The sequence below is a fragment of the Pholcus phalangioides genome, unplaced genomic scaffold (assembly GCF_987345545.1).
Source record: "Pholcus phalangioides strain wild (caught in Gottingen) unplaced genomic scaffold, Ppha-v1.0 ptg000011l_1, whole genome shotgun sequence".
Lineage (NCBI taxonomy): Eukaryota > Metazoa > Arthropoda > Arachnida > Araneae > Pholcidae > Pholcus > Pholcus phalangioides.
Genome location: NW_028301604.1, coordinates 58,778,680 through 58,792,329, shown reverse-complemented (window position 1 = coordinate 58,792,329; position 13,650 = coordinate 58,778,680). Strand labels below are relative to the sequence as shown.

At 36.2% G+C, this 13,650-nt stretch overlaps 1 protein-coding gene across 3 annotated transcripts in view; it reads right to left on the bottom strand.

Annotated features, from left to right (window-relative positions):
• LOC149080630 (bone morphogenetic protein 7-like) overlaps window positions 1-12,715 on the bottom strand; it is a 32,416-nt gene extending 19,701 nt beyond the window's left edge. For all 3 annotated transcript variants that reach the window (XM_089239781.1, XM_089239780.1, XM_089239782.1), the window contains exons 1-5: window positions 12,228-12,715; window positions 10,822-10,961; window positions 8,853-9,012; window positions 8,115-8,255; window positions 5,782-6,165 (exon numbers count right to left, since the gene is read on the bottom strand). In XM_089239781.1, coding sequence (XP_089095907.1) covers window positions 5,782-6,165; window positions 8,115-8,255; window positions 8,853-9,012; window positions 10,822-10,961; window positions 12,228-12,570 — 1,168 coding nt within the window. In that variant the 5' untranslated portion in view covers window positions 12,571-12,715. The remainder of the gene's footprint in view (window positions 1-5,781; window positions 6,166-8,114; window positions 8,256-8,852; window positions 9,013-10,821; window positions 10,962-12,227) is intronic.
• Between the last annotated feature and the right edge of the window lie 935 nt (window positions 12,716-13,650).

Genomic DNA, 13,650 nt, shown 5'->3' with positions numbered 1-13,650 from the left:
TTAAAATGGGGTCAAACTACGCAAATTGCTGCTCATCCACAGAAGAAAACCCTTCAATCGCTGTTTCCAGCTATTCTCTTCCAAAAAAAAAGAAAGTCGACTCCTTCAATTTATTTTCACAAAAAATTCAATCCGAGTAATATCTGTTTTCACTCCCTATTTTTCGCTGATTTGTGATTACTCCATGTATTTTATTTTCCAGCATCTTTAACAGATTTTCAGTCTCGTTTTTCTTCCAAATTTTCTATTATTCATTTTCTACTATTCCTTGATATGCCATTTCCTTTTACGCTATTCACTGGCATGTTTAGTGTTCAATGGAAAATGGTTCCCAGTTGCTCATTAATTAAAATTACTTTGTCTAGACCATGCTAGTGGTTGGTTTGCTTGAAAGGTATTTGATTTAAATAATAAAAAAATGCACAAAACGTTTCTTTGGGTATGTGGTAGACACTCTGATAATGAAAATAATAAGGTAACAAGCTAGCATCCCTCACAGCTACAGTGACCATTTTCGTCACATCATGTTCTGCATACCCGGGGTAATTGTATTGGGATCTACAGTTTAAAGCCGATTCCAAAACAGACACAGTTCCAGAGGATGGCAATTGCCCCTTCCAAGATCTGAATACTATGAGAAACCTATGTCTATGTCAGGAAATACGAGATGATCTAACAAACCTATGAAATAAAACATCCTGGACCTGTCCTTTTTTTAATGGTCATCCCACTCAGGCTACATTGCTTTGAGATAAAGCAGTTATACCGACAGGTATAGGGGCTTCCACATCTAGGAATGTGGTTTGCCTAAGTCATTGTCATTATTTTTTATGCACACACACAAGGGTCACAATTTTTCATGGGTCCCTTTATTAAAAAAAATTTCTTCTATATATATATATATATGGAGGAAATCTCTATGGATTTTGTGCCTGTGGGGGGGATACCCCTTTCTTCTGAGCTATAAGTATGTATATATATATATATAAGTAAATATACTTTTTTTTTTTGAAGTAAAAAAAAAAAGTAATCCTGCGTACGCGCTACCGCATATGTATATAACAACTGAGCATTTTATTTACTGCCTAAATTTTAAAGTGCTGCAAAACTCGTAAATGCTGCTACGAAAATAAAATTTCCATTTTCCACCCTGCTGTTGGTTACGGCGCAGAAAACGTTCACCTTTGGAGAATCACGCTGATGTTCCATGTGGATTTTCAATGCCCTAAATTCGTAAATTATGGCGGTGCCACATAAGTGAAAGGTGGCTTCATCTGTAAACATAAGTCTGTTCGCGAAACCATCCACCTCCAGCTTATCTTGCAAATTCACACAAAGCTTTACGAAACGGTTTGTCGGATGGTTTTAAAGCCTGTGCTATCTGAAATGCGAATAGCTTTTAATTGTAGACGCTTCCGTAACACACGCCACACCGTTGTTTGAGGCGCATTCAGTTCTGCACTTACACGACGCGTTGATTTTGTGAGACTTCGAAAAACTTTCATGAATTTTTTTAACCACTTTGGTTTTGGCCAATCTTCGTCCTGGGCTGGTTTTCTTGCATGAGCAGCCCGTATCCTGAAACTGCTTCACCCACCTTACGATGTTGTGACGATGCGGTGGTTCTTTAACGATTTTGTGCGAAAATGTCCTTCAACAACAATAAACGATGATGTTTTGGAGTATTCGAAAACACAGTATGCTTTCTCCTGCATGGATGGCGCCATTTTGATTAACAGCTCCTCTAGCGTCGATTTTGTAACTGGAAGAATTTTCGCTGTTGCCAGATAAAACTTGTATGAATGCAGTTTCAGAATAAATTTGTTTCGGCTAAATAAATCAATTACGTAAATCGTACTATGCTATCCTTTTTGGCCCATTCGATATGAATCACCCTGTACTATAAAAAAAAGAAGAGTATTTTCTTTCCTCGGTTTTTATTGTTCTCATAGGTGGGAGGAAAGCACTATCACACACACACACCTGCACAAAAATTACGTGCTCTTTTTTGAGTGACAAAATCCTTTTCCATTCTTTACTTCGACAATAAAAGACCGGCCCTTATGAAATAAGACTAATTACCAGTGATACTCGGTTCGTGTGTCAAAGTGTAAACTCTGTTGCTAAATATTTTGGTTTTTAAGAAGTCTTCGTTATACATTTATAGCCACTTTATTTTCTTATTATATATTAATATATTACTTTATTTTCTTATCATATATTAATATATTACTTTATTTTCTAGAAAATTGTTGAAAACATTGAAAGACTGAGTATTAATGAAAGAAATAGTTTCAGAATTAACGGAAAAGAAATAGTTTTTGGAATTAATAAAACGAATAAAATTTCAGAATTAGTGGAAAAATAACAAATCAATGAGAAAAATAATTTCGTAATTTGTGGCAAATTATTTCCCAATTAATAAATGGATAATTGTATGATTATCGAAATGATTTCAATATATATTGACGAGGAAATATTTTTGAAATTATTGAAGTATTCATTTTAAGTGATTTCAGATTAAAATTATAATCATAATTAATCAAACTTTTTCAGAATTGGTGAAAAAGGTTGTATCAAAACTATCAAAATTGATAATTTTAAAAATAATCTAAGAATAAATAAAAGTCTTCAATTATTTTTGCTCCAATGGAATCTATTGGCTCCTATTAATGTGTCACTGTAAATTACAGGAATAAGCCTTTGTGGATCTGGATTCTTATATAGAATTATAAATATCTTAGTATGAGTTGATGACCTGCGGTGTCTGAAAGGTTGAGAATTCCTGAAGTAAAGAAAGAAAGATTTTGTCGCTCAGAGCACGCCTAGATTTATCTTGGGCGCACAGAGCACGCCTAGATTTCTGTTGGGCGCACAGAGCACGACACCTGCACAAAATTAGAAGTCATCTTGCTCTTGCTCGGAAAAAAAAGTAGTACTTTACAGAGGGTTTGGCTATTCCCACTGTACCAGTTATAATGCGAATCAATGAAATTTATAAACCCGCGGAAAAGGTTAAAATGCGCCACAGAAAAATACAGAATGATATCATTATGAAGACAACCGCGCAAGTGTTCGATGTGAATGGTTTGCCAATATACTTGAATATATCAATGGATGTATTAACATATCATTAACTGTACTTGTTAATAGAGATGCATAATATTAGACACATAACAAGATATATGTAATGTATTTTCAAGTGTAAAACAGATTTCGGCAAAGGTTAAGCCGGGTTTTCCTAGGAGCAGGTTTCTTCAGCACGCGCAGCGTAAAAATGCTGATTGGTCAAAAAAACCTGAATTTCAGGTTTTTAACCAAGCGTTTTCGCGCTGCATACAGCGCGAAAGTTTCACTCCTAGGAAAACCCGGCTTAAATGTGCTATGAAACAAAAGAGGCTACTACTGCTAGTTAACCGTATATGCACTTCGTGAACATTGCTCGTGAGAATTTCTTACGAATCGGTACAAGCATGGGCGGAGATACGGGGGGGGGGATGCCCCCCAGAGTCAAAGGTGGAGTCGACTGATCTAATGTATATATGTATATATGAATTGACATCATCATCATCATCGTGCCCCCCCCCCAGACGTCCAAGTCAATCTTCGCTTATGGGTACAAGCCAGAATATTTTTGTGTGACTCTTTCCAGAGTGTACACGTGTTTCGTGTACTTAGTAGTGATGCCTTTCGTATTTTGAAATGAAAACTGCAAGTGCCTGAATTTTAGTGTCAGGGTGTAAAAACATAGTGGCGGATGGTTTCCGATTCTGCAAGTCGGCGTCGTTATGGATTAGTTCAGGTTTTTTAACCTGCAGCCCGGCGCGTGTAATTTAAAGTAAAGTATCGTGTTGAAGGTCTCTGACTGCTCTCTGTGGAGAGACTTTTTCAAATGGGAGATCCCCTCGCGCGCGTGACAAAAGAGCCCTGAACTTGAAAAACCAGAAAAAAGGGGCTGAATTTCGCTTTACTATTTCAATTTTGATTTATTAGAGTATGGTAATTCATCTGTGGTACGCGTATGCCTGAATGTACTTGAAAAATAATCAGCAACGGCGTAAAGAACGAGTGAAGTAATGAAAAGTATCAAAACATTATAATTATGGAAAAATACATTAATCTCTTTTCCTATGTATTTAAAGGGATACGCACATTTCGTGCGCAGGGCCGTCTGAAGAGTGTCATGGACCCCTGGGTCAAGTGATTTTTCTGAGGCTCTATCTGGCAAATTTACTTGTGTAGTTTCAACCAGATCTCATTTTTGTGAACCCCCCATGAGGCGTCCGGGTGAGCACATGCGTCAAGACGGCACTGCTCGTGCGCATGTATCCCGAGCATTTAGAAGAGTACTTATATTTAGGTGCACGCACAAGCCTTTGACTTATTTCTAGCGATATGTAAACCACCTATTCATTTCAAGAGGTACGCATATGTAGGAGTCAGCACACATCCCTCTTGCGCATATCTAGCCGCTTATGCCGGATATGCCCAAGAGGGCCCGGTTGCCCCAGCCCAGTTACGCCCTGGACCAAACAATGTTTCAATATAAACTGTGGACTTTCTTCGATGTAACTTATGAGAAATTGTAAATTTAAAAAAAATTATTTGTATGAATTGATGCGATTAAATATCAAAAGGCAATATACAGACGTTCATTTTCATAGGGGCAGAGATGAAATTTTTCCAAAAATTAGTATCTCTACAAAATTAGCCAGTTTTTCTGTATATCTTGAATTAACAAGTGTAGAGTACATCTTTCTCTTAAGTTCATTTTCATACCTGACAAAATATAAATGAAAAGTTGAAATCACTGTGTGTATGTGTTATTGAATGTATATCCAACTCAAAAGTAGACCCGGTTTATAATTTTGTATATCTCTTTTTATTGTCTCCGCTTTCTGTTCTTAAGCTAACTCAAGATTTCGAGAAATTAAGAATTCAATTTAATTTGTAAACCTGTTGAAGTGGCGGAAAACCCACCACATTTCCATATATCAACAGCAAAATCAACACTTTTAACGTTAATTTCTATGGCGATCATCCTGTGCTTGTTCTTAAACGTACTGATGATTTTATGCTGTCTATTCAAAAGTCTCATTTACTCTATTCTTTCTTCCAAATCCCTTTCGGAAGACAGGGGTTATATAATCGCGTCTATGTGTAGTCAGGGGTCAAGGCTCTTCCGCATTTCCGCGGGGTATTTAAGAGGTTGGGAACCACAATAAAAGAAACATTTTTTTTTTAATTTAAGAATTTTTTTTTAAGAATAACCACGTATTTCCAAGAGATCTTTACGATCCGTCCAGGGAATTTGCTAGTGTATTAGTAGACATCCATGTCCGAACCGGGATTCGAACCCAGATATCACAAGCTTTACAGCTTTGATCACGTAGTTACAAAAATGTGACCGTGCCAGCTCAGGTATAGAGATTTTGAAACTAAAGTATGAAAATTTTTTTTGAATAATTTCTGATGGTATTAAAAATTAAATGACAGGAAGCAGATAATACACTTTGTATTTACTTCTAAGGACTACACTTGAAATTGAAGGCAGACAATTGGAAACTGCAAAATCACGACAATTTTATTTGAACTTCACTGTGTCAAACACATACAATTACTTCGAGAGGTTGATTGAAATTTGTGTGTGTGATGCAATTCTTTTTTTTTTTATTTCATTTTAATGACATCCACAACTGGCAGCAACCATATCGTCATATTGTTTAAGTATAACGTTTTCGTATTCGTCGAAATACAATAAATTTATCGAATATAACTTACTTGGTACACAGCATGGAGTTTCAAGTCCAGGATATAGTTTCAGTTCGTGTACAATGCTTTGGACTGTAGCGTGATTTGTTGGTAGCTGGTTCTGGCCAAGTGGAAATTGGCATTTCCCTTTACAAAAATAGGCATTATAGTATTTTGGGGATATGATCCAAGATGACCAACCGATTTTTTCAAAGTCAACATGAAGTTCGTGTCTCGTACATCCTGAATTATTGATAATTTTTCTAGAGTCTGAAAGCGCTCTTTCGTATCTTGAACGTGTATTATATTTGTCGTTTCGGTTAGAATTTTCTGCAAGTGGATTATTTAATAAAAGCTGTCCAAATGCACTATTTGCCATCTCAGCTGCATCATTTGTTGAATCAACTGTTAAACCTAGGAGAGGGGGAAAAGAGATAGATAAATTTTCAAAGTCCTGTTTTTATGACTAATTTATGTGGAATTATAGAATAAATGTACAAACCACGAAAACAGTATTCGATCAAATTGTGCTCGTAAGGATATACACGTGTCCAAAAGGTGAGGATGGTGTATTTTTTTACACATGTTGAGAAAATTATACAAGAACAGATGCGCGCGCGTGACTTGAATGAATAGCAACCATGCTTACTTTTTTGATCACAGTAGATTAGTTTATTTAGTGATTATAATACTTAAAACAAGACTGAACTAAATGCCTGATGACGTGGTTGTTGATACTGTATTTGTAAAAAAAATATGCTTCAATAACAGTGCACACAAAGTTTCGAATATCTTAGCCATTGTAAGAACCCTGGCACGAAATTTTATGAAATGTTCTGGTGAAGCGTACCAAATTCCTGACTTCTATATAATAACTATTTCCAGATTTTTTTCGAACACTTCTAAAATACTGTAGAACATTACGAGTGCTCGCCCTGGTCTCTAAATATTATTAAGAAAATGTTTAATTTGTATTTTAAAATAATTAATCAGTCCCTTTAAATACGCAAAGCTAATTTCTGCAAATATTTAGTATGGTGTGAACTGGCACAATTTAATAGCTATAATTTCTACTTTAGAAGTAATAATTAGCACACTCTGTCGCAAAAAACTACGCACCTTGGAAAATCATCCGACAAATCTTGAAACTTAGCATGCAAATACAGTACCCGAGAGACACATACGATTAATGAAACAATTGACGACTTATGAAAGCAAGCAAGACACTTATGTATAAAGATCACGAAAACCATAACCCCCCTCAGTTGCACATATCTGGACCCACATTGTTCGACCACTGTTTTAATTTTGGGTGCTTCTGTGTGAATGTTATTTGCTGTGTCCTGTGTCAAATGAAAAATGGCGGCGCTAGTCAGTCAAGAAAAATGGCTAGTCATTCCAGGATCGACTAATCGCTTGGGACAAAGGTCCGACAACAGTTCCAACAGAATGTCCATAATGACAGAATGTCCCTTGTGAGGAACAGCGGCCAGCCTTGATTGAATTTTCACAAGGCTTGAGCGATGGTGGCACATAATAAGTACAACATCGCTTCACTATCTGTCATTCAGAAGTGTATATCCATACAGGTATCCCTCGCTTTATGCCAGGCACCTTCAACCTGTTGCTTGCGAGCACCACGGTGCTCCCTGAAGCATCCAGATTGTTCAAAGCTCGTGTCTGATTTTGTGCTCGTGAGCTTGTGATCAACGTCCCAATTAAACACCCTGTACAAATCGCATTCAAGAATTAGGCTGCGCTCATAGTGAAACAAAGAGGTACAGTTACAAGAGTTGTGACTAGGAAGAAAAAAAATGCATAGGGGTGGATGAAGAGGTGGATGTCCGCACATAGTAAAAGAGGAGGAGGATAAAGAAAATGACCGGAGCGGTTCTGAAATATAAGGGTGTGATGATGATCCCTTCGCAGACGACGAAAAGAAAAAAGGGGAGAAACGGACCAATCAGCAGATAGCGAAAATCAACTGATCTAGGTGAAAACAAGTATGTGTTTGTTCTAGTCCCGCACCTCGTTGAGTGGCTTCTTTGTTTCGCTTTTCGAGTATATGCGGTGTAGAACAAAACAATACAGTTGTTTTCGTCGCTAGTATCTATTATGCACTCCCGCACCTCTTGGTCACCGCACTATGTGCACGGCCTAAGACTTCTCGTGAAACCCTAATATTAATTTTCTTGTAAATTCATATATAATTATTCATACCAGACCAAATAGATTCCTTTTTTTTTCTTTTAGAAAAAGCGAAACTTTTCAGATTGATAAGAAGATTCTTTGGGAATTAATTTTCAGAAGAAGAAGAAAAAAAAGGATATTTTTAAGAGATTAGGTCGAATTGATATACTTACCAGATGAATTACGTGTACTAATTCTACCATCGTCCGTGAATACAACGAGGATCGGCTTCTTATTGGTACGTCTTCTAGAGAAATTTGCTAAACGGAAGCTAGTTGGTTCGCCCAATAAATTGCGAACAGATATCAACAAACCTTGAAGAAAAAAAAACCTAATTGAAAAAAGTGCAGTTGTAGAAGTTTGAAGGTACACTGAGATTTTAAATTTAAAAACATTATTTTCTGTCAGTTTGAAGAAAAATGCAGTTGCTATTAAAATAGTCACACATACAAATACAACGCCACAATAGGTAAAATGCCCAACGAGGTGGCTGAGAAAAATATGCCCATAACAAATATAGATGTCGTATATTTCAAAAATAGAAAAGACGTGTATGAACTGTTTTGACTTAAAGTTTCCCTGAAACAATTAAATTGAACTGAGGATAACAGCAAATTAGTTTTATAAGAAATTATACCATAATATATGAGAGCTTGCGTATTTTTTAGAATTTTGACCATATATGTATAAATATATAGCAGTGTTTTATACGAACAGTATTATGAATATATTTTAATAGAACGACGAGCAAGACATTTTTAATATTTATGAATGGGATCTATATGATTATATTATTGGTTTTTCAATTAATGAAGGGAAGATGTAATAAAGTACTAATTAATAACGGAAAATTCGTGCTTGTATTCGTACATGCAGGGAAAGTAAATATTTTTTTTTTCTCTTTATCTTACCAAAATTTTTGTCAGGAAATTTCAACCAGTCCATCACAGCTTGCTTTACGTAGAACACTTCCCAACCACTAGAGTGTATACTGATTTTTCTAACATCAAGCAGTCTGTTGTTTTTCTCCATGCAATTCATATTTTCACACATCACCTGGTAGATTCTAACCTAATGAAAGTGCAGCCTATGTTATTTCATAATTATAGTCATTTCGATTACAATTTCAGATAGATTTTTCATGAAGCTTTTCCATACTTGCTCAGAAAATTTTTCTTTATGTTTCATGATAATTCTAGACTCTAGAGCAGTGTTTCCCAACCAGTGTGCCCCGGCACCCTAGGGTGCCGCGATATTATCTAAGGAGTGCCGCGAGATATTATGGAGATAAGTCAAAAATATTACAGTCCACTTAAGGTCTTAAAATTAATTAAGTCGAATTAATTACTCTCATGCGTGACAGATTTATCGGATAAGTTGCCATCTGGTGGCAGTGTCAGCAATGTGAGCTTTGGCCTGAGTTTGGTCTGGTTGTCCATGTACGGCCCCGTTCAGCACACACGATCTCTAAGGAAAGAGAATTTTTTGGCTTTCTAGTTAAATGGGGTCTAGGGTGCTCACCTGGCAAGCGAGAGGACGTGGGTTCGATTCCCCGCAAGGCCAATTTTCTTTCTAGGATTTATCTTCGCATCAGCCAGCTGCCGAAACCTTCGAAGTAATAACGGAAAGTGACACCAACACACACACCTCCGGATAAGCTGATAAAACCTCATTTGTCAACACTTATGAAGATTGCGAGATGCAATAGATATGTACTTTCCATCTCTTTTCATGAGAATTTCGACTGGGTTGTCTCACCATTTGATTTCGCAGACAGTGCGGAGGAAATTGATTTTACTGCTCACGAATGAGGTGAATTTATCAGAGGCGAATTCAACGGCGGACGCACCGAGCGCGCGCCCAGGGCCCCGACTTTTAAGGGGCCCCAAAAAATCTAAACTTCACACTTTTTTCTAATTTAAGGGCCCATTATTTTCTTTTGCGCCCGGGGCCTCGACCGACGTTAATCCGCCACTGGAATTTATTGATCTTTGCGCCGATCCCACGCCCAAAGGTAAGTTCACCAAGAGTGAGGCGTTGGTGTAGCTGCTTTTTGGCTTGCACTGAGAGAGGAGTATCCTAATATGATGAAGAAAGCAATTAATGCACTTTTTCCCTTTTCCAACATCATATCTATGCGAGCAAGCTTTCTGATATAGCGACAATAAAATAAAAAGCAAGAAATAGACTACTACTACTATTACTCAACGGTACATGCACCTCGTTCACACATTCCTCTATGGAATTTCTAACAAATCGGTACATGCCGGACTGTGCGTGTATGTATTGTGAACCTAACGTGACGTTCGTTTGTTTGTTTGTTTCGGTGTAATGCTTGTTATGTGTAGGGCTGCCATCTGTCAAGAAATAGACTGCAAGACCTAGAGAACAATTTACGTGTTTCGTTGCCAACTATAAAGACTGATTTCAAGTATCTGTTCTCTAAGCATCAATTACAAGTTTCACTTTAATGGTTAATCGAACAAAACATCTACTGATGTATTTTTACTTAGTGATTTCCGTTGTAGTAAACTGCATTGTGTTTTCAAGGAAGGGTGTCCCAAATTTTTAATGTCATTCCCAAGGGTGCCACGAACTTTAAAAGGTTGGGAAACGCTGCTCTATAGAGGGTTCAGAGAAATCTTTTTTTCAAAATAATCATGTGAAATCTGTCCTATGTAAAAAAAACTCAATATTTTTTTTAACCCGGCAGAGTTAGTCTTAAATAATTTATACCGTATTGGAAGAAGTAAATGCATTGATTGATGCAAATAATATTATTGATAAATAATTTATCATTGGTAGTAGAAACTGACATTGCGTGATCAAGAAAGTGAAAAAAAGATACGCTGAAAAATTATATGTCTCTGTATGGATTACCTCGAGAAGAGGAGAAATCTCTTGTAATCTTCCTGGGTGTTCTTTGGCTCTGTATATATGGAATTCGGCTTCCAAGATCTTTTCATGTAACGGAACACGAGCAGTAATGTCGAATACAAATTGTTGCTGGTATCTTGTATCTGTAGAATGAAATGTGCAAAATAATCACTTTTCTTACATTTTGAAATTAATATACAGTATTCTTAGTGGCACATATTGCTTTATTATGTTTACATATGTGCAGGATGTGCATTAAACAACGACATACTGTGCCTTCAAATCGTGGGAAAATGGACGGTGTTTTTTAATGCATATAAAGAAATTCTGAAAAAAGGAAAATGGGCAGTAAATAAATGTGTTATGGTCATTAGAAAATCGTGATTACGAAATAAACACTATAAATTTAAAAAAATTCGATTTATTCGGTTATGCGAAAGCAATGAAGTACTGCAAAAACATAAGCTATTAGAATTAACTGAACATCAAAATGAAATTGAAATTATGGTTTTATTTCACAACGTTGCAATAAAAATAACTTTATTATTCTGCTTCTTCATTTCAAGTTCTAGTTTCACGAGCTCATTTTTGAAAATGTTTCTTGTCATCCAAAGGTACTAGAATGGATGTAGTTTTTGAATTTTCAAACACGTAGGCATGTCTCTTTTGCTAATAAGAAGAGGCAAAGCTTTTGTTCACCCACTTTTTTTCATGCATAAAAGCAACGTTACACTATCTTTGTTTTTCCTTGAATTCATGAATCCTTTCTCTCACCCTCCCTCCCCAGATAGAGGTCTATTCTAAACAGGGCTTGAAAATGTTCTCTGTATTTGTATGACATTAACTGAGAATTGAATACAAATTTTCCAAACCCATTTATCATGAATTTTATCATCAACTGAGCCTGACTCTGCGCAATGTCTCAAACATCAAATTGTTTGTTTTTGCTATCATCTGTACGCTTATTTTTTTGAAGCGGAAAAATTTTTACTGTTTGCAAGAAACTGCGATTTTTTCTACTTGTTCAATTATGGAAATAGACATAATCGAAATTAAATTTTCTTTTCTACTTTGTGTCTAAGCTTTCATTCTTTTTTTAATTTTATCCGCATTTTTCTTAACTTTTTACACCACAGTTATAGAAATTCCGTAATCTCTTGTAATTTCAGTAGGCGCTTCTTTACTTTTTCAATGCATACCAAATTTTTGAAATTATTCACACAAACTTAAATCGGTTCTTTTCGCAGATTTCTACTATTCAGGGCCTACAACAAAGAAGTGACCAATGCCTTTATTACATTATCCGGGGAAAAGTAACTTAAATTATTTTAATACACGAACTGCTTCACTTCTCAACTTTTAGATTAAAAAAATTGAAATGTTTATTTAAAATTTGTAATAAATATTACCTTTTTCGGGAAAGCTCCGTACGACGTTCGCCTTGTAAGGTTGAAACGTACGTGCGGTTCCTGTATCGTCGGCAATAGTATTGTATAATTCCAGCATGTATTGCGGAGGTTGATGATGGCGATGTCTTTTTCCGGGATGATCCATACCGAACACTCTGAGTAGTCGATGAAGTGCTTCTGTTTTTGGAATATCTGTGTTATTGACAGTAAATGATGTAACAATATCGGTGCAGCAGAAGCTCACTAAAAGTATAAAGTCAAGCACCGTAAGTTGGAAGTATCTCTTCTTATTTACACGCCTGCAGGTACACAGAGTTTCCATTTCACGACGTAACACAAGCATTTTTCAGTTTTTAGCTCAAAATTAAAGCCATTTATTCCATGCCGTTAGGAATTTGTTGTCCAACACAAAATAACAAAACATCTCAGAAACTCATGCTTGTAGGTGTATCGCCGTTTAGTAAATTGGTAAACATTCTCCACTGTTTTTTGATTTCGTTACTAAGAAGAGTCACAAATACGAATCTAAAATTCATAACTTTTCTAAACTGAAAACTAATGACAGCAAACGGAGATAGATAGATAAATAAATAAATAAGTATTCCAGGGAGTAACTGCGAAGTATATTTCAAATATTTGAAGATAAAATCGGAGCATATAAAGGTATTCCTAGCAACTGATTCAGTTTTTTGTACCGGAGTCACCAGCAATTCTAATCCAATGTTCCAACATTTTTTTTCATCTCGTAACAAATTTTCTGCAATGTTAGACACTGCATTTTTTTACGATTCCTGAAACGAGTGGGGAAGAAGGACAGTTTTCTCTCTCATTTTTATGCTTAACCAAAGGTCGAGGACGACATTAAGACGCCGCTGAAGGCACAAATTTTTTTAAATCGGCAAAAAGAAGTCATTCCAAATTCCCCAAGTTGGCGCCACCGGATGGTGATGAACATCAAAATGATAGTCAGGGCGGAACGCGTCAGATATCAAGAAAAAAGATGCTGGGACAAGGAAGATTTAGTGGGAGACTGAGCATAATGTTTTCTCACACTAAGGAGAATAAACCTTTTTTTTCCTCCCATGTCGTAATCTAGGAATCTGCAATTTGAGAGGCTCCAGCTCTTCTTGCCTGGAATACACAAACCACTGAAATCGGAGTTATCTACGGACAAGTTAGAAAATTTTTACTTCGATAATTTTTCTTCGTCTGTTTACTCTTCTTTAGTTACTCTTCCTTCAGGAACTGACGAAGAAAGAAATATCGAGAAAAGAGAGAGAGAGAGAGACACTTATTTTTTTTTAATTATTTGGTGAGTTATCTTACTGTTAACAAAGCGATGAGATAAATATATACATGTTTCATATGTATATGTGTATGTATAATTTAGTTGGAGGGGTGATTCATCAGTCATTCAACTTTA